Source organism: Augochlora pura, chromosome 2 (genome assembly GCF_028453695.1).
Source record: "Augochlora pura isolate Apur16 chromosome 2, APUR_v2.2.1, whole genome shotgun sequence".
Classification (NCBI taxonomy): domain Eukaryota; kingdom Metazoa; phylum Arthropoda; class Insecta; order Hymenoptera; family Halictidae; genus Augochlora; species Augochlora pura.
Window position 1 is genome coordinate 18208029 of NC_135773.1, and position 23545 is coordinate 18231573.

General features: G+C 41.8%; 2 protein-coding genes across 2 annotated transcripts; one reads left to right on the plus strand and one right to left on the minus strand.

Moving 5' to 3' along the window:
• The first annotated feature begins 1203 nt into the window (after positions 1-1203).
• LOC144478346 (O-acyltransferase like protein) lies at positions 1204-20074 on the plus strand. Its single transcript, XM_078196153.1, has 11 exons — positions 1204-1659; positions 11557-11768; positions 13167-13384; positions 14276-14367; positions 15012-15205; positions 15481-15816; positions 16115-16314; positions 16688-16820; positions 17249-17438; positions 17548-17690; positions 17787-20074. The coding sequence occupies exons 1-11, from the start codon at positions 1401-1403 to the stop codon at positions 18336-18338; spliced, it is 2529 nt and encodes an 842-aa protein (XP_078052279.1). The 5' UTR covers positions 1204-1400; the 3' UTR covers positions 18339-20074.
• Positions 20075-21994: 1920 nt separating this feature from the next.
• On the minus strand, positions 21995-23545 carry Pban (pheromone biosynthesis-activating neuropeptide). The gene is made up of 3 exons (XM_078194896.1): positions 23418-23545; positions 22699-22935; positions 21995-22301 (listed from the first exon to the last, which is right to left on the minus strand). The coding sequence occupies exons 1-3, from the start codon at positions 23515-23517 to the stop codon at positions 22057-22059; spliced, it is 582 nt and encodes a 193-aa protein (XP_078051022.1). The 5' UTR covers positions 23518-23545; the 3' UTR covers positions 21995-22056.

A 23545-nucleotide genomic window follows, 5' to 3' on the forward strand; every position in this document is an offset into this window, starting at 1 on the left:
TGAGAAACAATTGGAGAGAAATTGATTGATCCCATTTTTAGGGATGTATAATCGGAAGAAGAGTTTTGTATAGGAAAAAGTTCCTCCTTAATAACTTCGTCGACAGACAGAATGTTTTCAAATCTGATGCACTTGTAGATTGACCAAATTTGAGAATTTCACCTTCAGTATCTCTTATATAAAATTTATGCATATCAGTGCAAAATGATAAATCTCAGTGCGTCACTTCTTGCAAACTATTTGTTATATTGTACGGTACCATGGAAATTTTACGGGCAAAAGTTTCTATGGAAGGAAACGTTACCCTTAGGTACATCTTCGAAAAGTTGTCTCATAAAACAAATATTTTCTTCAACGATTTTCTCTTCAATTTTCTTCAACAATGGGTTTTTCTAGAATGACGTGTAAGTGACTGGAGAAGGGGCGATGATTCAGCCGTAAGGGCTGAAAAGTGAAAGGCGAATATCCTAGAGTGACTAATAAACTAAGAAAGGTACAAAGGGTTCGGCAGTAATAAACTCAGGTAAGGAATATTCGCCAGTCCGCTTTCGTGATGAGCGTTTCCAAACTATAACGATGTTTTTATGTTGGCGTGCTACAGTTTTTTAAAACATGCAAAGTTTTAACCCTTGATCGTGGCATACTCCATATTGAAATACTTTTCAGTTTGCCGGAACCATGTCCGTACCGATAATCTCTGCTAGACGCATACTCGCGTTCTTAGGAATCACTAGTCAAAGGGTTAAATAGAATGTTTCGCAATTCTTTCAATTTCTGTTCTGAACTACCCAAGTCCTGGAGACCAGCGCGTGCTTCTATGATGGCAACTCGAACCCGTGCAACGTACCCTAGCAGATCGTCTCCGGTGCGGACCACGCTGAGAAAGGCCAAAGACGAAAAGGTTCGAAAGGCTGTTCGAGCCTGAGGACGTTGGTCGCGCGGCCGAGAGATCCCCGTTCGATCTTTCCGATCGTGTCGAATTCCTACCGACGAACGAGCGCACACACGTTTTCTCGGTCTCTCCCACTCTCTCCTCTCCTCTCTTCTCTTTAGAGTGCCGTGCCATGGATCGGTCCGGGCCGTGCCGGGCCGGGTTGGGAGAGGAGAGACACATTACGCGCCGCGCGCGTAATCCTCGGTCGCATCGATAAGAGGTGCCCATCGGAGAGTCGAATGCTCTTACCCCCATCATCGTGCCGGCGCGCCACACCAGTAACACATATATAAATGCCCCAGCGATTGACAGAACGTACAGTTCACGTTTTGACGTCTGCTACTTTGCCGGCCTCAAGTTTCACGCAAGTGCACACCTAGCCTACCAGCGGACAGAGGTGACCCGCGTCCGGGCCCGATACGTGTGCTCTCGGACCCCCTCGCACAATTAGTTACACGCGAGCACCATGGGCTGCCCCATCGCTTCCTCCGCTTCCATCGGCCCCAGCGGCCAACGGCTAACCTCTGTTCTCAAAATCATGTTCCTCTTCATCGCCATTGATCTGCTTGCCGCCCCTGTCCAAGCCCGAGTTAAACCGGAAACCGTGCTGCTGGAGCTGCTCGCCAAACCATTCGCACCCTCTGACGGCGCGTCCGATACCTGCTTGAGCAACAGCGCTCTTTTCGTGAGGGAAGTGGCCAGATACACACCGTGGGCTCTGCAAAGTAAGTCGAATGTGTCTCTTTAATCAATCACTTCAATCGATATTTTTATCAGTGTCATTTTGCTGTCAAAACTAAACCGTCGCAATTCTCTTCCAATTATTAGCGACGGGCACGGAAAAGATAAAGATTTTCTGATTTGGGAACTCTTCGTAAAAAAGGGTGGACCATTAGTGTTTTTAACATTTACAGTATTTTTATTTTGTTGTTTTGTTGGTTTATCGCGTGAAAACTATTCTATTCTATCGAAAACATTCATCGGATACTGTGACACCAGCTCGTATTATCAACAGAAAAGTGTTCAGTTTTTGCAACAAGATCTATTGGACAGACCGCGCGACACTTGCCGTACGTAAGCAACCCTAAAAGTCGCAGCACATTCTCGCAACTAGAGAAAAAATGACATTTAAAAGATTCGAAATTTTCTAAACCCTTGAAGACTGTGGACGATTTCTGTTTGTTTCTCGATCTCTTATTTTAATTTCTGACGATCCAGTTCTTAGTAAAGTGATTTCTGAAACGCTGGCTTGTGTCCCATTATTTTTTCCGATTTTTCAACTAAAAATTTTCTGCGATTTGCACAATCTATTTACTCTCAAACAGCATACTAGTTTAACAAAAAAGTTCGTGAATTTTCTGAAAAAGAATTCTTGAAGAACGCACTCTTCTAAGGAATTAGGCTAAATCTAATCAAATAGAGTAAAGCGGATGAAACGAATGTAGGTTTTGGAAAGAAAATTATTGGTATAAGGATCAGAGAGCTTTTCTGGTTTCAAGGGGCTCGGAAAAGATAGCATGGGACTTGAACAGACACGCGGGAAGTTTGAAAAGACATCGGAGAGTGCATCCTCCGGCAGCTGTCGGCACCGGCGGCGATGATTGTTGGTTTGTGGGACGCGTATTCGACCGGCATCATGCCCAGCATGAGCATACGGCGCCGATGACTGATGCAGTGGGCCTCGGTTTCGTGGATTGCTCAATTGGTTTCGCGGGTCAGTGACCTCTCTCTTTCTCTGACGCTGCCATGCCGGTCCTCCCGAATAGAAAGCGATGAAGAGCAATGGAGATCGCGTCGGCACCGGCACCGGCCCCGAAACGCCGTAAAAATACCGTTTGAGCAATCTGTCGGTCTGTCTACCTATTCGCGCGTCATTATCTAACGGGGTCCCTACGCCAGTCCGTCACGGGAGAGGATCAATTGTCTCTCAAAAGGGAGCCACGGTAGCGCTCGTAAAAGTACCGTTCCACCGGTCCCGCCCCGGGCCAAAACCCACGTTTTCAAATTTCTAAAACTCTCTCTTTCTCTCGTCTTTGTGATCCTATCGACTCACTCTCGTACAATCCACCCTTGCGCGGTACAAGTAACGACATAGGCGTGCAAATTTATTTCGGACTCTTTGAAGCAACTGGAACGAAGAACGAGGCAAAATCAACTACCCTATCGAAAGCAGCTATCGAGTCATATTTAAATGATCGCAACGTCGATTCTGTGCAAATAGTGATCGTCGCGTGACGCAAATGGTTTAAGGAATCACCGAATTGTCGATATTTACAAAATGATAAATACTTTCAATACATGCTGCAAACATGAAAGAATGATTAATACTGTCGACATTTAATCCAGTTTTACGCGAATTCTAATTTTACGCGAATGGTTTAATCATATATCAGTTTTCATAAAATCCTTGAAACGACAAGTAAAATCATCGAAACACAATAATCCGACTGCGGGACTTTATGTGAAATAAACATTTCTCACGCGTGCGCGATCATCGCAATTTTTATAAAAATATGTAAATTAATATTGTTTGAAATCATAGCGCAATGTAAAGGTAATCCATAATTCTGCTTCGCTAAATGTTTATAATATCTCCTAATGAATTTTTGATTTGTTTAGGCTAAAAGATAAAGAAATGACGGTAGCAAACATTTCGATGACTTCATTAGGTTCATATCGCTCGCAATTTTTCTATACCGATTCGAGCAACACTTTCTTCGTTACCTCACGCGTAAAACGCGCTCCGTCGATGCCGATTTCGATTCTAATACGTGAAACGGTTTCGCGAGCTAGGCAACAGGTCGTTCACCTCGGTGTCGCTATTTATAGACGACGAAATTAGGCAACGATCCGTGTTCGCTTTTTCTTGAATGGACCGCCTGGTCCGCAAAAGATGAACGAATCTCCCTGACATTTCGGAGGAAAGGAGCCGACCGCGTGTCTGTCACTAGGTGAGAGGAGCACCGTATGACGAACTTGGGCCAAAAAACGTTTCGGGGACTCCCACGAACTAGAAATTTCATTTCACGGTGTCAACGACCTCGAGGTTTTAGTACGAATCGACCGATGAACCAGTTTCCTTCGGCTGAACCTGTTCCCTCATCTGCTACCTTCGTTGATTAACGCTCTAGGGCGATCGGGCAGTGTCAAAACGACCCGAATCGATTTTCTAATTCGACAAGAACGTGTCTCAAATTTCCTCGTGGCGTTTCAAAAGCCGGCGCGGTACTAGCAAATTTTGCGAATTAACGTTGACCAACTGACCCGTACTCTCAGGAAGATATGCAATATCCAAGACAACACAATCATATTTGCTGTTTGCATCATTCCCAAAAGAAGCGATTCTTTTTATCGTTTCCCGATGGAATCCGTTTCACATTTTTGTTTGGTCTGCCATTCGCGTGCCACTTTTTTTGATCGGGCACGGCGAGTTAACGAACACCGTGGCGTAAAATTTCTCTGGCTGTATATGTCGGCGAGGTATATTTATCTGACTTTTCCGAAACTGTTTTTTTATTTTTTTTTTTATTTGCTTCAAAGTTTTGCGAGAACACTAGATAGACACGTGCTTTTGATAGAACCTAATTATATTGTTCACTTCGGCAATTCTTAGCTGGAGAGAAGAAACTTTTCGACGAAAGAATGGATTAACGATTTCCGAAAACGACAGATTTCGATTTTGTTTATTTGGTTGCGATAAATTGGCGGATCGGTGAAAGTCGCAGAATTTCACGGAGTTCCCCGGACAATGCTTCCATCGATCGTGAAATGGTTCGTAGCATTGGATCTTGACCTTAAGTCGTCGCGGCCAGTGATGTTAGACAACGGCAGGAGCCTAATCTCTCCAAGTACAACGAACGGCGCGCCGCTACGTGTGGAACCGTTCGTTCTAGTTGAATCACGTAATTCGATTCATAATTGATGGGAACTCGGTTAATTTTCGAAGTGGGCGATAACGGTAATCATAGTTCGATGGGGTCAATGCCGTCGTATCGGCCAGTTTTGCGCATTATTGCCGATTAGCGCAGTTTTCCGGAAGTGTACGAAAATTTTTCCATCGATGACGCACAAGAGCCGATCTAGAAGTCGTGTTTGAAATAACGTGGCGTTGAATAATTTTCCTCTCGATTGAAAAATGTCGAGTCGGATCGCTGCAATCGAGAAATCAACAAAGAAATAATTGCCGTAAACGATGTGCAATACGAAGAATTACTTTTGGTATCACTGAGCGGCGGTTTTTCTGCGAATGTGGGAAAAATGACCAGTTAAAATAACAAACTGTAGCAGCAAAAGTCGAAAATGATTAAAAGAAGCAATAAATTTTTATCAATCTCCGGTATCATGTAATTGATTTAGAAACTTCTGATGCAGTTACGAGGAAATACTTAGTAATAACATGTTTGGCATCACGGATTTATTTGTCGTTCATCATCGTTAGAATTATCGCCGATGCAACGAAGTTTTATCGAAGTTTTATCTTTATTTACAATTACACAAGCCATCGGATCGAATAAAAACCACGGAACTGCGATACAACGCAGCATCAGAACATCAGAACTGGCATGTTTTCCAGCACACTGAGTTACCGATTTTCGTTGAATCGTGAATGTTTAAACTTTCGGAATATCGTGAAAAATAGTGGATTGCGAAAGAACAGGAATCGATCCTGGAAACAAGTCAATACCGTTTAACGTTCATTTTCTTAAATAAACAACAATCGCGTCTTGGCTATCGAGTTTGAAAACGTTATGCAATCGGTACGATGCGAAACAAACACTATCGGCCGGGAGTGCGCAAATTTCTACTTATCGGGGTGGTAATAGATTTACGGGTCAGTGTTCTACAAAATCTCGTTGCCACGATGTCGATTTCAGTATGATTTTCGACCAATCGATTGCCAAAATTGGCAATAACTTCGTCGCCAGAATTTAATCCACTCAACCCTTTGCAAGCGATTTTACAATGGTTAACTATTAAAATGGTGCTATAAAATCGAGATATAATGGTATTTGCATTCTATATAACCTGATGCATTTTATATGTACATATGAAATTGAATTTCGCGACGCATGACACAATTACATATTTAACAGTTTTCGAATATAAAGGAATTTGATAACGTCGAAATTATAATAATTTTTAACGGCGTCCCGTAGCTGCCCTGTAATTTCGAAATATTGAAATAGTATGTACCCGGTTTCTTTTTTTCTCAGATTTGTATTCGTGCGAAATTAATCGTGTAATTTCAAAATAGCTCAACAGTCCCACTCCGGTCGATTGCTATAAATATCAACAGGCGAAGCGGTTCCCCGAAATCGGATCGATGCAGCGAAGTCTTGGATCGAAGGATCCGAAGTCCTCTTACGCAACGCGTCGGATCAACAATGGCGCCTCGGTCAGAGACACTCTCACTTTCGAAACGATCGGATCTCGTTATAGCGACGATGACCGCCGGGCACAGGATTCGCATAAATCTGCGAAATGAATTTTTACGAGGCGACACAATTTGCGCGTCTTAAAAAATATCATGATATCTAAAAGACAGTATTCGTTTTCTGAAGAGGAGTATGATAAGATATAGATCAACGTCAAATTAGGAATAAATCGTAAGCTTGAAAATTTCAATTCGACCGACGTGCCTCGTGTTTCTGCGGTGACATTGTAAAACCAATTACAAAACTAATTACCAAACTAATTGCAGAGCTAGTTATAGAACGATTCACGTTATTTGCACGCAGAAATACGAGCGGCGATAAATCATTCAGCCAAAAGTTCGTCGAGCGTGTATGAATGGCAACGAAAACAGATTATAGATTATAGTGCAAGCGAATTCATCGAACTACTATCTCGCGACCTTTCGTTTATCTCGCCAAGTCGCAGCTTTGCACAACAAAGCAAACTATATAGCCGAAGAGCTTTTCTTCGTTTCAGTTTTCCCAAAATCTCGACCGATGTGGAGAAGTTCATAAACCTTGTCTGAAAGCTGCAACTTCGATAATTACGAACTAACGAAATTATTCTATAAAAATAGAGAATAACTTGGCCCGCTCGTGATCTAAAATTGGCTAGCAAGAGTTCGGTTATCGGAGAAACCTTTCTCCACCAGAAAAATTCTTTGTCCTATTTTAGGGAGATGCGTGGATTTTCGGAAATGCGCGAATTTACGAATTCGAGCGAATCTGCAAATCGTGGTGCGTTGTGCGTCATGTGTCGCACGCGAACTGGGTCAACAAGGAATAACGTCGGTGCCGATGACCGTCCTTGTGTATCGGAGCCGGTCTTTTTGCTCGCTGACCGATGATCGATCGATCTTTCCTCTTTTCCGACGCCAACGCGTCTCTTTAGGCTCCCTCCACACGAATCATCACGATTCACGACCACACGCCGTCGTTACGTTCTATGATTATTTCAAACGCATGTTCGGACTCGACGGGTCACGCAGATTTCTCGCTTAAGTTCGCCGATAACTGAAATTTTCTTTGCAATTCAAATTGAAAATTACTCCACGACTTGCACCTTCGAAAATATGCAAAGAAAGATGAAACTCAAATTTTCGTTTTCTTCGAACGGCAATTGTTTGCAATTCATCGATAACGCCCAGATTTGCGAAGAGAGATCGATCATTTGAGACGACGAAATTTGCGCGGAGCTGTGATTTCGAAGGGGACAGGATGGTTTCACCTTCCTTTACAATCGCAATTTCTAGTGCAATTTCTGTAGTAGCCTTCTAAACACGTCCGGGGAAAAGAAATCGTTTTAAATCGAGAAACGTACAGGAAGCCCTTAATCGCGTCTGTCGCGGAATAAAATGCAACCAGCGCGTGCAATCGGCGTGGCCGGTTGCATTCCCGTTGTAGGAAGTCTAAATTGGCCGCGCTGCGAATAATTACCGAACATTGTATCGCTGACGGCGGAATGCAATTCGAAGGTGTTTCCGACTGTAATCGCGCTCATTTGCTCCCACCGACTATAGTGCCAAACCCATTGTATCATTTATTCACCAAAATTCCCTGAAATTTCGAAAACGCTCGCAATTATTCCCGCAATTATCGGCGCCTGTTTCTCGTGGAAAAATGTCTGGAATGGGCGCAGTAGGACCTGTATTATCCGAACTATACGGCGAGAGAGTACAAGCGGTTTGAAGAGACTTGGAAAGAATTCTTTTTATCTCGACGTGATTCCATAATACATTAAATGACGCAATAAAATCATAAATCGAAATTTTTGTCTTTCAACAGCAGTCTGAACATTATCTGGATAATCTGGACAAACCACAGAAAGTGATAACAGTGTACTCGATAATCCATTCGAAGCTTCTCAGATTTTTCGAGTTGCTCCGTAACAGCCCACTTTTGCGAAATTTCTCCGCGTTACTACGCGGATTTAGAACAATATCGGCTGAATTTTATGTAAAATCGATTGCTCTCGGGTTTCGAAAAAATCTGCGGAGCCGAACGCCAGATCCTGGAATCGTCTTGCGTAACTGCTTGCAAAAAAAATTCAGGATCGCGTCATCGCGGTCGGTTCAAGGCTGGTCGTGTATGCAGCTCTCTTTTTTCCGTTCGAATGAAGATCGAATGTTAAACGGTCGATTCTCGCGCTGCGTCGCGAGAAATGGCGGCGGGTTTAGAAATCCTGTTTGCGAAAGCCCGAGGCATGGCGGCTCTGTTTTTGGGTATGCGTTTTCGGATTTCGTAACGAGGCCGCGGCGGCTCATACCGTGTCCTTCGAGATTATTTGAATGGCCTGTTAGCATGTTTACCGTCGCGTGCATAACATATGAATAATGTTCGTGTAAATCGAGCGTAAAAATATACAAGTCAACTCGAAGGGTGGAAATCGCTTTTTTTCAAAATTGACATAGATTTTTTCCGATTCAGCTAGGTAGAATCCATTGTACGTATCTACCCACTATGAGTCACCGAAACTAACGAGTGTTTACTTTCATTAAATACATAAGGGTTCAAGATAAATAAAATAAAAAAATAAGATAAAAAATAAAGAAACAACGAAAGTAATTTATAACTCGATTTAATACAGTGGTTCGTTAAAAAATCCGATTAAACAACGATGAAAAATCGTAGATCAAGTTCCAAGCGCTCTTTGCAAGGGAAAGCCTTCATCAATCTCGAAACTTATGGCGACTTCACTCACGGGAAAAATTATTCCATGTTCGTAGGGACATCCGAGTTCGCCGGATCTCACAACTGTTTAAGTATCAATGTTTCTTGGAATTTCTATGCGAGATCAAATTCTATGACAGTTCCAGTCTATTAAACGAAATTGATTACAAGATCATCGACCGATACACTGCCAGACCGCAGTTTTCCTCGTGGAATAATTTCTGTAAGCGGAAAACTAGGAGCGGAATAAACCGCGAGCGAAAGCGGTGGTCCGAAATCGCGAAGGATTTACGAGTCAAATGTCAGCGATCTCTTCGATGTTCTTCGATGCTCGATTAGGTAGAAGATTTTCCAAGTGGCAGCAGGCCAGAGGAATAAATGCACCGGATAGGCGATGCGTCGTCATCGATGAAGATACCGACGGGGGAGTAAACGAACGCGTGGCCTTAGAGCGCCGGTTCCTTGCAAATGCGCATCTGAATAAATTCCGATTCCTCGTAATATGTGTTATTAACCCTTGCTTCCTATCTGAGCCGCTCCAATCTACGTCATCCCGCTTATTTTTCCTATTCGCATTAGGAAACGATCTACGCAACCATCGATCTCCTTTTTCATACTCCAAGAGATTTGTTAATAATTATATCCTGGAAGATTTTCTATCCTACTATTGTTGAGATTATAAATATACCTGCGAGGATGTGCCGTTACTGTAAAAACATTTATAACATCACTTAATCGGACACATTTTTAACAGGTGTTGAAAAAGCTATGGAAGTATATGGAAGGTTCTCCAATGACGCGTTTCTTCTTGGAAAAAGAAGAAGAAGAGGTAGAGGTGAAATCAAAAATCGACTAAGCAAAAAATCGGGTATCCTTGTTGAAAGATATTTCCCGCAAAAAATGCTTCTAAGAAACAATAAAATTGCATTGATCCCACGAGCCTTAAGCGAAGGTCGATCCTGTGGGTCGACGTTCTCCACGTCTCAAGGACTCCTCGCGTAGAAATCATTCCGTGCAAGTATTGTACTTTTGCAAATCGAGGACTACGAAACCGCTTAATACCTTTCTTGATTCATTAATCTTTTGATCGGTTGTCTCGAGAGATGATCGTACGTGCGAGTAGAAGCATTGATAATTAACTTTGCATAACAAGCGATCCGAATAGAAATTGTTACGCAACCGGGTTATGGTTGAACTTACACAATTATTAATTACTCGCATTGTATACTTAGTTGTAGCCGTTGGAAGGATGCTGTTTCCGGAGAAAATTTTGGAGATCGTGACGCAGATGTTGTGATTGATCTGTAGGCGTCGGCGTTATTTGCGAGCGTGAACTCATTGTCAGCGAGCATGCTTGTCCTCGCTATCTGGCATCTGGTGAAAAACTCGAGATATCGTAGCTAGATTTTTCTCGGGTGCGCCCTTATCGACCGACCCGTTTCACAATCCGCGTAACCGCGCAATTCCCGCGCGCGTATCTCCTCTTAAGATGCACTTCCGTGTATGCAATCGGCAAATCGTTCGCATACGACCAACAACACGGCATTGTCTCCCCGCTTTCAAATAAGACAATACAAGCCGACAGATTCATTTGTTTTCAGCAACAAACATTGAGAAATCAAAGAATCTATGAATCTCGATACGTAAACTATCCGAGGATCTACTTGGACTAATTTGACAGGTTATGTAGAGGCTGTTGCCTCTACTCTTTGTGTCTGCAATTGTTTCTACCCCTGTATCATCGTGCTTCTAGATTGTATTTTTGCACAAAGTAGTGGCAAGCAGTAACAACAATCATTCATAGTTCAATGTGGTTGAAGAAGTGGTTACAACTCAAGTTTCAACAACTTTTACCCCAGATTCGCCAATAATCTTAATCAATAAATTGCGGATCTTCGTGCAAATTCTTATTTTCATACGCGTTATCTTACAAAAATCAGAATTAAAGAAAAGCTCCCTTCGTCTACTAAAAGATAATTAATTTAATCTTAAATTCATTTGTAAACTTCATTTTTAAAAATCTATACGTGCCACAGAAATTCATAGTCTAGTAATCGAACAGCTGTAGAGAATTGTATACCAAATATGATATTATTGCAAAAGGAAGACTTCGATGTTTGAGAGAATGGGCCGAAATTGTAATTCTCAACAGTTTTATTCAACTAGACAAATGTCACATTTCTCATATAGTCGCGAAAATTTCATAAACGGCTCCAAGAAACGCCGATCTCTGAAACAACGAAAAACCACTACGGATTCTTTGATCGGAGGATCACGGATTGCCGCGTTGGCATTTAACAATCAACCGGAGCCTGACAACGAATCGAACCGGTTGACGTTGATTCGCGTCAAGGAGTTCTTCTGTCCTCGATTTCCCCGATGATAACAAGCGCCCCGTATTTTGAGTCTCGCGCGCACGCTTTGGCATTTTCATGTTCGCGCGGGGTGAGGTGTCGCCGCGAGGAAAGTACAAAGACCTTCTTTTCTTCTGGATTCCAGTGTACGACGCGTCCGTGAAAATTCCATCGGGCATAATCATGGGCAATTACAAGCAGCTAGGCAATTACGACGAGTGCCTGCGCGTGAAAACCGGACACGGATTCACGGGGAAGGCCTGCACCGCCATGGTGCAGTTTGACATCAGTGGAGACCGCGGCGGACATCACTTGCCTGACATGGGCGATGTCCTTCTGAACGTCGCCATCGCATCGGTGAGTCGATCCTTCGTTATTGGAGCATTCGATTATGCAATACAATAAATTTTTCAGTACAAAAGTTTCGTGGCTTAAAGGGACATAGTATGTAGTGGATGTATTTTTTTACAGCGGAAGTTGTTTCGGAGATGTGAAGGTCAATTTTATTTTTTCAAATGGAATACTATATTTTTTATATCGGACCTTTATTAACCATAAATTGAACAGCTAACGAGTAATTTTGCTTCATTTTTTGAAAATTTTCTCAAGTTGAATCTTCAACTAGATATCATGTGAAGAAAATGTTCAAAAATTAAGCTAATAAAGGTCAATACTTTCTTACTTAGAATTTGATATTTTTTCATAGTTTTATATAAGAGATATAGTATCTCATTTAAGAAAAAAGTTGACCTTTAAATCTCCGGAACAGCTTCTGTAAAAAAATTAATGCATAAGTTGCGTAGACCACCCTGTATGTGCTGTTATACAGGAACAGCAGTGACGAATCAAATTGTAGACCGTCGCCTCGTGTCGACAATGATCTCGATGAAACCTCAATTTACAGAGGTAGAAAACAAATCGTCGATTTTGTTAAAAACCGAAGAAGATGAGAAAATATTCCATCGGCACAAATTACACACCGAAATGATCGTTTTCGAACGAAAACGTTCTCCCGTGGAAATCCATTGATAAGCTCTTTATTCTTCATCACGATAACGTGCTTGAACTCGAATTCATTTAACACCTTTATCGGTCATCGTTCGGGAATCCGTATCGCCGAGCGATCTTACTAATGATTATCGTTATCAATTCCCTCGTCGCGATGAGATTTTCGGAGATTTATTATCTTTGATGTGAAATCACTATTATTAGCGTGAGCAGACGCCGCCTGGGACCGAACCGAACCACTGGATTCTGAATTGCTTTTCTCAGAAGTACAACTTCCAATGAAGAGTATCTTTGTAACGATAATCGATTCTCTTCCGTACGTTCGATCTTATTCATTCCAATAAATTTAGTACGATCGACCTTTTAAACAGGACACTTTAATTTGTTAATGACAATAGCAACACAATAAACATATTTGCAATATCACAAAATTCGAAACGAGTTTACGTAAACTGTAATATTAGCGATTGTAAAATGGATCTTTACCCACATAAACAAATAACTAAATTGCATTAGAAGCATTTCGCGAAATATCTCCCAAAATGTTTCGATGTAATCTTAGATTACAAGATACGTGTAATATAAATTAAATTCGTTGTCCTCTTAAAGTATTGCTGCCCGCTTAAACGATTAATTCTGCGTTGCTACACAGTCGATCGGCTGCAGCAGACGTGCCATTTATTTTGAATAAATCAGAGATTTAAAGGTGAGTACGAAAAAGACTGAGAAATCGATCGTTTGACACAGGGCGTGAAATGGAAGTTGGGAAAGTCGGTGATCTACGAGTGGATGTGGTGCGTTCCATCTAGCTGCAATCACACGGAGATCCAGGAGGCGTTGGAGATCGCCCTCGACCCCCTCAAGGTGGAAGGTCGTGTCGACTTGGTGGTGAAGGTTCCCGAGAACTCCTGTCACACCGCAAAAACGGATCAACCGGTCCTCGATGCAACCGACTGGATTTACATGTAAATATCGTTATAGGATTTAATTGTATCGCGGCCTTCCAAAAGTAACTCTTATGTTGTCGCGCTAAAGCAACGGCTATTCGTGTTGTTTGTCGTCTATCTCGAGGACAAGGCTGTCTGCGCACGATTTTCCGGAATAATCGAATCGAGACAAACGCCTCCGTGTCCCTGAAATTCGCATCGCAATACACCGACTTGGATGTAAATATTTGCTCGACGGAGTTTGCTTTCCGGGCAGCTAGAAAAATCGGGAATTATCGTGGAAAGATATTGTTGGACCGATGACGCGTGGACAGCTCGTCTTTCCTGATCTGTTTCGCGGGGTAATCCCGCGTATGCTTCTCGTGATCTCGATTTCGATGTTGTTTCGAAAAATTGGGACGCTCAGATTACCGAGAGATACAATCACGAAGCTTGAAGAGCCGAGCAAATACGTTTCATTTGATCACGATTTTACCGCTTTGCCCAATTTGATGTTGAAATTCGAGGCGAGCGCCCGATGAATCGGGATCTCGTTCTCCGTAGCATTCTCATCGTAATTGGGAAAATTAGTAAAGATCTACGTTAATGATTCTTGTTTAAGACGAGCTCTATCATTTGAAAATTTTATTACGACGCATGTGTCTTGATTTTTGCACAAGATTTGAAATTTGCGAACGAAAACAACGATTCGACTTATCAAAATCCGTCCGAGAAGAAACGAATTGCCGTAATTGTTTCAAGAAATGTTGATGTCATGTGAAAATTCGCAAATCTGTTTACCGGTTTCGGTGACTTTAAACAGTCCCGCAATTAAAGAAATCGTGTGAAAGGGTTGTGCGTTTAATAATACGAGAGACTGTTTTTGTCAGCAAGCTAATAAGTACGATGTACGATAACGTTTAATTGCAGATCGATCCTCGCGATATTTGCCGTGATCATAATTGCCAGCACGAGTTACGACATCGCCAGGCAAGGCCGTCTGAGCACGTTGAACCGAAAAGGTGGGTTGCACGTTCTCGTTACGTAAACGATCGTTACACCTGTCCTGTGTAGGTCAGCTTATCGATATTCTTCGCGGAACGATGTCAGAAAAACGATCGGTATCCGATCGGATCGCGAGATCACGCGTGACCGATAACGATTCTCGGTCGGCGCAGATAACGATCAGTGTTAAGGACGCTGTGTTTGCCCGTTGCATTTTATCGCTCCTTCTTCGTTCTTGCGTCGCCGTCGATCCAAAGACTTCGAACGCGCGAGAAAGAGAGACGGGCAGAGGCCTCGAGATCCTACACCTCGCGATCCAGAATTTGTAAACATCGACGATCCATTAGGCATAGAAATGCGTTTCGCGCAACCTATACAACTGTTTAACACCGTTTAAAATTATAGGCCGTTCCAAAAGTATTAGCATACAGTTAGATCAGAGTTGGGCAACCTGAATCACGTAGGGCAATGTAATAACGCAGCTAAGAGCAAAGCGCTTCACGAAGGGCTCAGTCCTCACTCCTCTAGCGTTGCTCCATAGCTTCGCTCGTAGCCCGTAGCTGTGCTCAAACCCTTAATGATTCAGATTGCCCAGCTCTAGGTTAAATTCCCATTTTGTTAGTTTCCAAGCGGACTTTTCAGAAAGACCAACCTTTTTCAGACAACAGACACATTCTTTTGACCTCGTTCTCCATCTACACGAACGGAAAGAATCTTCTGAATACCGATAGATCCAGAGACTCGATCAAATGCCTGGACGGACTACGTTATCTCAGCATCTGTTGGATCATTTGCGGCCACACGCTCTACTCTGAGATCGTCGGCGTGAAAATGAACCTAAACGAGATCCCCCTGGTAAGACGAAATTAAATTTCACTTTTAAACAGAGTCTGCTTGATAAAACAGATCGATGAGAAACGAAAATATAAGGTACAGGAAAGTTTGGCCTTCGCCTTGCTTCAATAGAATAAGCAGGAGGTACAAACAGTAGTACGAGTCAATTTTTGTTCCTACGCGAGGCGAAGTGCGTTCTGTGTTCGCCGATTAAATTCAAGCGTATGCGTTTGCCATACAAAAGAGCGATCGTCGAAGTGATTTAACAATATCCAATGCTTTTGAATTCTTTCAAGATGCACTTGAGCTGGAGCAACATGCTGCTGCTGAACGCGAACATAATCACCGACACGTTCTTCTTGCTGAGCGGAGTGCTGATGGCGTACACGGTGCTGACGAAGCACGCGAAAGACCCAAAGGGACGTTTAAACGTGATCGGTCTTTATGTACATCGATATCTGAGGCTGACGCCAGCTTACGCCATGATGATCGGCTTTTACGCCACTTTGTTCTATAAAACGGGAACTGGGCCGCAATGGGACCAATGGGTCGGCACTAACAGGGACTATTGTCGCGAGAATTGGTGGACTAATATTCTCTACGTGAACAATTATGTCAATCTGCCTAGAATAGTACGTATAATAATATTTATTATACTATATTTAAGATATTGAAATTCGGATAATTTTCTGTACATCTATATCTACCTATCTGTCTATCTATATAATTTATATAATATCTCTTACTTTCGAATTCCAAGACCTACAGAAAATTATGTGTTACATTTATATATTATTACATTTGTTATATTTATATATATATATATTATTTATAAATTGCAATTCGAAATTTTAAATATAAATGTAACGCATAATTTTCTGTAGGTCTTGGGCCATATATATTTATAAATTGCAATTTGAAATTTTTTAGTGCCTCTCGCAATCATGGTACCTAGCGACGGACATGCAGTTAGTCTGGCTGTCACCGATTTTCCTGTACCCGATGGTGAAGTTCACAAGACAGATCTTCTTTTGGATCGTGATCGGTTTCGGCCTCGTTGCATCGGTCATTATACCATTCGTCATCACGTTCACCCTAAAACTATCAGGCACCATGCTTTACTACAAAGAGTAAGTACAGATATTCGTCGAACTTTGATTTTGAAAGCTTCTGTTTCCGTCTCACAATTCCTCGCTGGCACGGTCTGATTAATTTCGGTCTATATCACTTGCTCCGTTGACCCGCTCCGTATTAATCTGAAAATTATTTATTATTCCTGTTACATTTGCAATTAGCATTCAAGCGTATTGCACTCAGTGTTACAGATTTTTGAGTTTTCTTTATCCGTGGGAATTTTATGAAATCCTTTTTACTTCCGTCTAGCTGTATAAAGAAGTATGAAATACGAATATACGCATTTTATTTTGCAATTTGATGGATAAGAGATTAACGTATTGTCGCGTCGTTCAAATGTTACACGTACGATTTTCTTTTTGTTGCTAGAGCCAACGACGTGGCGGAGGTTTACGTGCAGATCTACACGAAAGTGTACAACAGATTCGGTGCCTATGTGATCGGCCTAGCTCTCGGTTACATCCTGTACAACACCAGGTCGCGGGTCATCAAAATACGGCCGGTAAGTGTGCCTAATTTAACAAACTTTTACGACCATGGGTGATAACATCGGAAGTGGATTATCGATTTGAGTGGACAAAGCGCATCTTATAAGTTCATTCCTCCATAAATTTTCATTGTCCTACGAGGGAACGTTTCCGGCCTCGATTAGACGAGTCACCTTAAAGAACCTATTCCGGTTAGGGTTGCCAGCCCAGCTCGGGCCTTTCAGAAGGTTAACACTCGTTTTCTGCATTTAGAGATGAGAAACAAGAAGAGACTATATTCCCTCTCTACTGAAGCGAAACGAAAATCATTGCGACCGCTTGATCCGAGAGGTCAAAGAGGTCGTGCGTCACGTGTTCGTACAACCAGCATCATCTTTCACAACCGGCGTGTCCTTTTTCACGATGCAACTATTCTTCACCTTGTCCCGGTGGTTTTCTGCAGATGTACGTGCTCGCTGGATGGATGATCGCTGCCCTGACTGCGTTGTTCGTCTTTGTTGGTCCACGATGGATGTACTTCGAGGATCACGTCTACGATAGGCTAGAGGCCAGCTTGTACGCCGGACTGCACAGGCAGGTTTTCGCGCTGTCGATCGCCTGGATCATCTTTTGCTGTGTTCATGGATATGCTGGTACGATTATTATATTTTCTGTTTGATCTTCGCGGGGTCTCTTTGATCACTGACCAAGCCGTTGCATTCTATGTTCTTGTATACCAATGTCGACATGTTCTTCTTCAAGGTTTCGTGGACCACTGTCTCTCTTGGAGAGGCTGGGTTCCTCTCAGCAAACTGACTTACAGCGCCTATTTGTGCCACTACGTCTTCTTGTTGATTGAGGGTGGTGCTGAAAGAACCGCTGGCATAGTCACCCCCATACAAATTGTGAGTACTTTAAAACTCTATCGATCTAAGATAAATCATAAAAAACGTACCCCCAAAAATCCTCGCTATAATCACGTACCATTGTTGAATGTCCAGTTCCGAAGCTTCTCGAGCAACCTGTGCCTCACGATGTTGCTTTCGGCGGTCTGGAGTCTGTGCTTCGAAATGCCGTTCATGATCTTGGACCGCACTCTCTTCTCGTACTGGATCAGCCAGGCAAAGCTGACCTCGACACCGAACCAACAGAAAATATTCGGATCGACAGACTCCAGCAAGGAGATTTACCGATCGACGAACGATTCGTCGTCGATTCAGAGCTGCGAGAATTACGGTCAAAAGTCGAACGACGACAACGTCTACTGCTCGACAGGGGACGAGAGCTTCGAGCAGGGGACGTACGGCTCGGGTTCGTCGCAAGATCTTCAGAAAAGGAACAGGTGTCCCTTTATTTTTGTGATAGGGGGATGTTCCGAGGGGAACAATTCGTGGCCGGAGTCGAGGAATGTGCATCAGAACAACGGGTTCGACGAGGACTCGGACGACGCGTCGCATTCGAAGTTGGACGTTCGGTTGGACTGTAATTACGAGTCCATCGTGAACGAGGTTAGATTGGAGAACGCCAAGGAGGCCCAAAAGGTGAACTGTTGATCGAAAGGATTGTCTGTTGTGTTTGAAGCTTGCTGGTCAAGCGTTTATTTATACGTCGCCGCTGTAGGCGGCAGCCATAGCGATTTAGGGGACGGAAACAAGAAGTTGAAGAGGACACTAGCTGAAAATGAATTCTTATAAGTGATCGATGAATCTGTTATGTGGCTGGCTTTGGTCCCTGAGTTCTGGATCAGAGATCGTTGTAGTATCTGTTCGAGAGCGTACGATTTTGCGGATCTCTGTGCGAGTAGAATTAAATTTTGTTAATACATTTGATATTTTTCGAAGTTAACTAATTGTTGCAAACGCACAGGGATTCATAGTTCGCTCATCGATGTCAGGATTGGAAGAGAAAATTTATGCTATCAGGTATTGATCTTCCGATCGTGTTAATTATTAGCTCGGCGAATGTTTCGCGCACTGGCGGTCGTAATAAATGTTGAATCTACCTCGAGGATCTAATTTGAAGCGCCTGATTTGAGAAGAACAGCTATTGCGACCATCAATTGTATATTTCAGGGCTTTGCTTTCGAGAAGCAAATTGTAATATTATTGTAAATAGCCAGGCAAAGTATAATTAGCAGACGAGTTGTTTGCACAGTTGAGAAGTCGTCGTTGATTCGTCGACGTGTGCCAATGGAATAAGAGTAATTAAGCTGTCTTTCATTGTTGATACAATTTGGAGAGTTTCGACTAATTTAAGAAACGTAAAATATTTTTTAACAGCTCGGTTGTTGCAAAAATGAAAAAAGTTGAATATTTGTTAGAGCGATTAGTGATTCTTGCCATAAGGGTAATATGTGAGCGAAAAGTAACATGAAATCTATCAATGTAGATAACAAAAATTTTTATTTTAAAAGTACACGAATGTCCCGAAGACTCTCTTATGTCTATATCGTGCGAAAAAGGTTTATTTATTATCGTACATAAAGAGAACAGATGATTCTTGCCGCATTCGCTGTAAGATGCAATGTAAAATGCGGTAAGAATCATCTACAAATTCTAATGAAAGTAGCGTCTCTCGTGACGAAATGAAGAAGCTCCGTTTTTGGTCCGTACAGCGCCAATAGTAAATGACAAAAAGCGGAAGGTGTTGGCCAAACAGTGGCGCCAATTGTGGTAAAATCTGAAAATTAAGTTTTGACTAACAGTTTCAGCGTATCGCCACGTACTAATTGGCGCTGCACAAATCCCAAACGAAGCTTTCAGATTTCGTCACAAGAGGCACCACCATCGTCGAAGCAGCAATTGATTCTTGCTAAAATTCATATTGACTCTTACATGAAAAGCGGCATGGATCGTTTTTCCTGCATTTGATATTGGAACACGAAATAGAAAATTGCTTATTACTAATTAATTCCGATATAATTATGCGAAAAATTCGTATATTTTACTAGCGATCTCTTTTAAGTTCTCCATTCGTAAAAATGAATAGGAGTTGTAAATCGTGAGGAAAAAAACATAATGAATTCAATCGGCAATGCGTTTACGAAACACGAGCTACAGTATTATGTGTACATACTCAAATTTTGTAATTGTACGGCGCAGGGCCTGGAAACGCCGATCTTCTTGGTACAATTTGTTTCGTAATCGCTAGTTGAATATTCACGTTTCCAATCCTTCAGTGGATTGATTAATAAAATTTGCTATTTTGTGTGTAACTCAAACGAGAATGAATGGTCGTAAACAATTATGCAATGTATTGTTGCGCTGTTATAAATAAAGATGTTTCTACTGACAAAGTGAAAGGTGTTTTACTAACATTACGATAGCATGAAATAAATCCTGAGTATTAACCCTTTTAGTACCGGCGAAAAAAACGTGCCTAAGCGAAGAATACCGGGCCGAATCGGCGAATTTGCAGAGGTTTGCGAAAATGCTCGTAAAAACGAAAGTAGAAGTGATATTTACAAAATATAAAAAGCAGCATATTCGGAAATAAAGGGAGAATAAAACGATGCCAATTGTGTTTCATTATTTGTTGAAAATCATAAGAATAACATAAACATAAGACATAACAGAAATCGTACTAATGTGATTACTCTTTTTCAAATGGTAATTGCACATAAAAAATGTCATCATTTGGTCATAGCTCTATATACATCATTTAGTATAATGTATAGACATTGCATTTTGCAATCATTTGCAATACAATAGCAGAAGTCGGATAACAAAACGGAAGGATAACGCTATGATGCACGGCAAGCGTCAGACAGATCTACTACACAAGTGGATCGTGCAGCTGGTAATACGTCACTAAAAAAAATATAAGTGTTATTATAGATATTTATAGTTAGTTTTCTGGCCACTAAGAATATGTAATGTCACCCACATTGAAACAAATGTTGGTGATCAAGATCAGAATGATGCTTTAGGCATTGTCGTTGTGGCGACGACATGTAATATTTCCTTACTTTTACTTACACAAGCAATTTATTAGCATTGATGCTTACTAATGCATATACCATGCAACCCTTTATTGCAATTGGAATACTCTGATAACTATCATAAACATCGTAAAAATTGCAATTACGGTCCAGAGAAACTATCCCGTATCGACGAATATACGAGGGATATCCCGGGTCCCGTTTCTATCTTATCGCTCTAACATATACAGACCCGCGGCACTAATCAACATAAAATATAACAAAAAGTTAAATCTAATAACCATTTTTTCACTTGTGTTGCATCGAATATGAACCATTTTAACATTTTATAAAGTTATTTTGAAACACAGACCTCTTGTGATGAGTACAATAAGGCTCCAACGGAGGCGCGACGATATATCGTCGTTTGGTATTTTTGGCAAGTGCACCGAACGACGATATATCGTCGTTCGGTACTAAAAGGGTTAAAGGAAAAATTTCGATTTCTATATCAATGACAGATTCAGTCACGGAAAAAATTTTCTAATGTTTTTAGAGGCGTTTTAATTTGCAGTATTTACTACAGCATTTACATCAATTTACTACTTGTTACACAACAAAACATGTTACAAGAAAATAAATGATAATTTGCAAAAGTACAGACTTCAAACTTTAAAATGAGCCTAGATTTATTGTTGTTTGATTCTTCGATGCCAAATTACAACGAGTTTAATGCCGTCAACTTTTCGTAAAACAGAAACTACTTTTTGGAAGCTTACTGACCCTACTGTTAAAAATAATTACACGTGAAAGTGTTAAGACTCAATTTCGTCTAGATGTACCCTTTTTTTTTCACTCTGGAAGATTTTGAGGATGGGGTGGAAAAATTCCCTTTTGGAGTAAGAGTTTTAAAGGAGGCGCGACTGCGCGTGTAATTCTTCGACCGGAACCACCATGGGCCATGTGGCGGCGTAGACACCGCTCGTAACCATAAAGCTCGGAAACACTGCCAACAAATACAAGTTAGCTTTCCGCCTCTCTTTGCTCGAGTAATCATTTACTATCGGGACGGACAGGAATAACACGGGAACTCATCTTCTCGCTGCCTGTAGAAATCAATTATTTCCGTGTCCCGAGCCAAATGAAAAATATCATCAGAAAGTAATTAAAACGAGCCTGTCTATACGATCTAGCAATCGTTTCTAGCAAATCATTCTGGGTATAGAAAAGAGACAGAGATAGAAGTATGAAGGGAACTTTTATAATACAAATAGATACAAGTCCTTTATTTTGGTAATTACACTATGTCTTCGGCTATCGTCTTTGTTTCAGCATGTCGAGCAAGCGAAATCTCAGAAGCGTGGATCGTCTGAGTATTGTCTGGGTTTGTTGAAGATGCTGTGCAATTGGCGACCGAGTCTTGGCGAAGGTGTCCATGGCAATCGGCGACCTAAACGTGGCGCGAAAAGCGGCGGAACATATTGCTCCTCAGCGTAGAGTTCGTCCTGATCTTTAGGGAAACCGTATGGGAACAGTTCCTCGCCCGACTCTCGTCCTAGCCGAGGTGTAAATTGAGTCGGCTGCCGCTTTTCTCCACCTGTAAAACAGCCGCAGACCGAATAGTTTCAGTTTGATTCAGTTCATCTTAGCAGTAAAGCGACGATCAATGCGTTCTGTCGTTGAACACGTTGCCGTATTTTGACGAGTCTGGCTCGTCGTAGAACTTTCTATTAATATCTTGTTAAGTATAAATGTTAATCCGTTCTTTTAAGTCGGAATAAAATTCTGTCCTCTTGTCACCGGTATTTAACCATTTAATTAAATGTAGACAAATGCAATAAATATATTTTCTTTTCCTTCTAAGAAATTATTACAGTAGAAAAAGTGCTCATCCTTGTAACTATGAAGAAAATAGTACGGCAAGGGGTTAATTACGGTACACATTTTACATTTCTTGTGCATTTTCTTGGATACAATAATTGTTGAACAATTACCTGGAATCGTGATGACAGCCCAGCGGCCACCATCGAGGATGGTCGCCAGGGTTTCGAGGTCCGGGTCGACTTCCGTTTTTCGCTCTGATCTGCGTCGTCTGCCTAATCGCGGGCCGAACCACATGCCGCTGGTAATGTCCTGCGTGGTGCGTTTGATGCACTTTCCGTCGTTGCACGGTCCGAAATCGTTACCCGACGTCCTGTCGCTTGCAGCGCTGCTCGGCGAATCTCTTCCCACTGGCGAAATACATTTTTTCTTTGACCATTAACAGCTTTACACCGTATCAAATTAAAAGTTTCTAAATAAAATAAAATTGATTCGAATAATTCGTATTCTTCTGGTTCCTTTCCCATGATTCTAAAACTTTTCAATTCATTTAAAGCCACCCGTTACTTCATCCCCTAGAGTAGACTTTATCTAAGAAACACAAAGATCTTTGGACAAGCTTTGGAAATTGACTACACCATATCTACAAACTACACCCTAATCTAAGAACAAAAGCTTTCAGATTTTCCATTAATAATTACTTATTACTTTCATTTACACGCACTGTATCCAGCATATAAGAACGATTGCTACATGAACGATAGAAACTCTCAACTTTTCTACACCGACTGTAAAGTCGCGTATCGTCTGAGATAAGAGACGAAAAGCACTTTTCACACTGCATTATTAAGCAATAAACTCGTTGGCGCAATGAATGAACAAAACAGCTCACCGTACTCGCTGGAGGTGCAGGAAGCGACGCACAGGAAGAAGCAAACCAGGGCGCGAATCCCGGCCACGTAGAAAGGTGCGAACGCAACGTTACCGATCATTGCTCGTTCGACTTCGCAGTATCCTCGA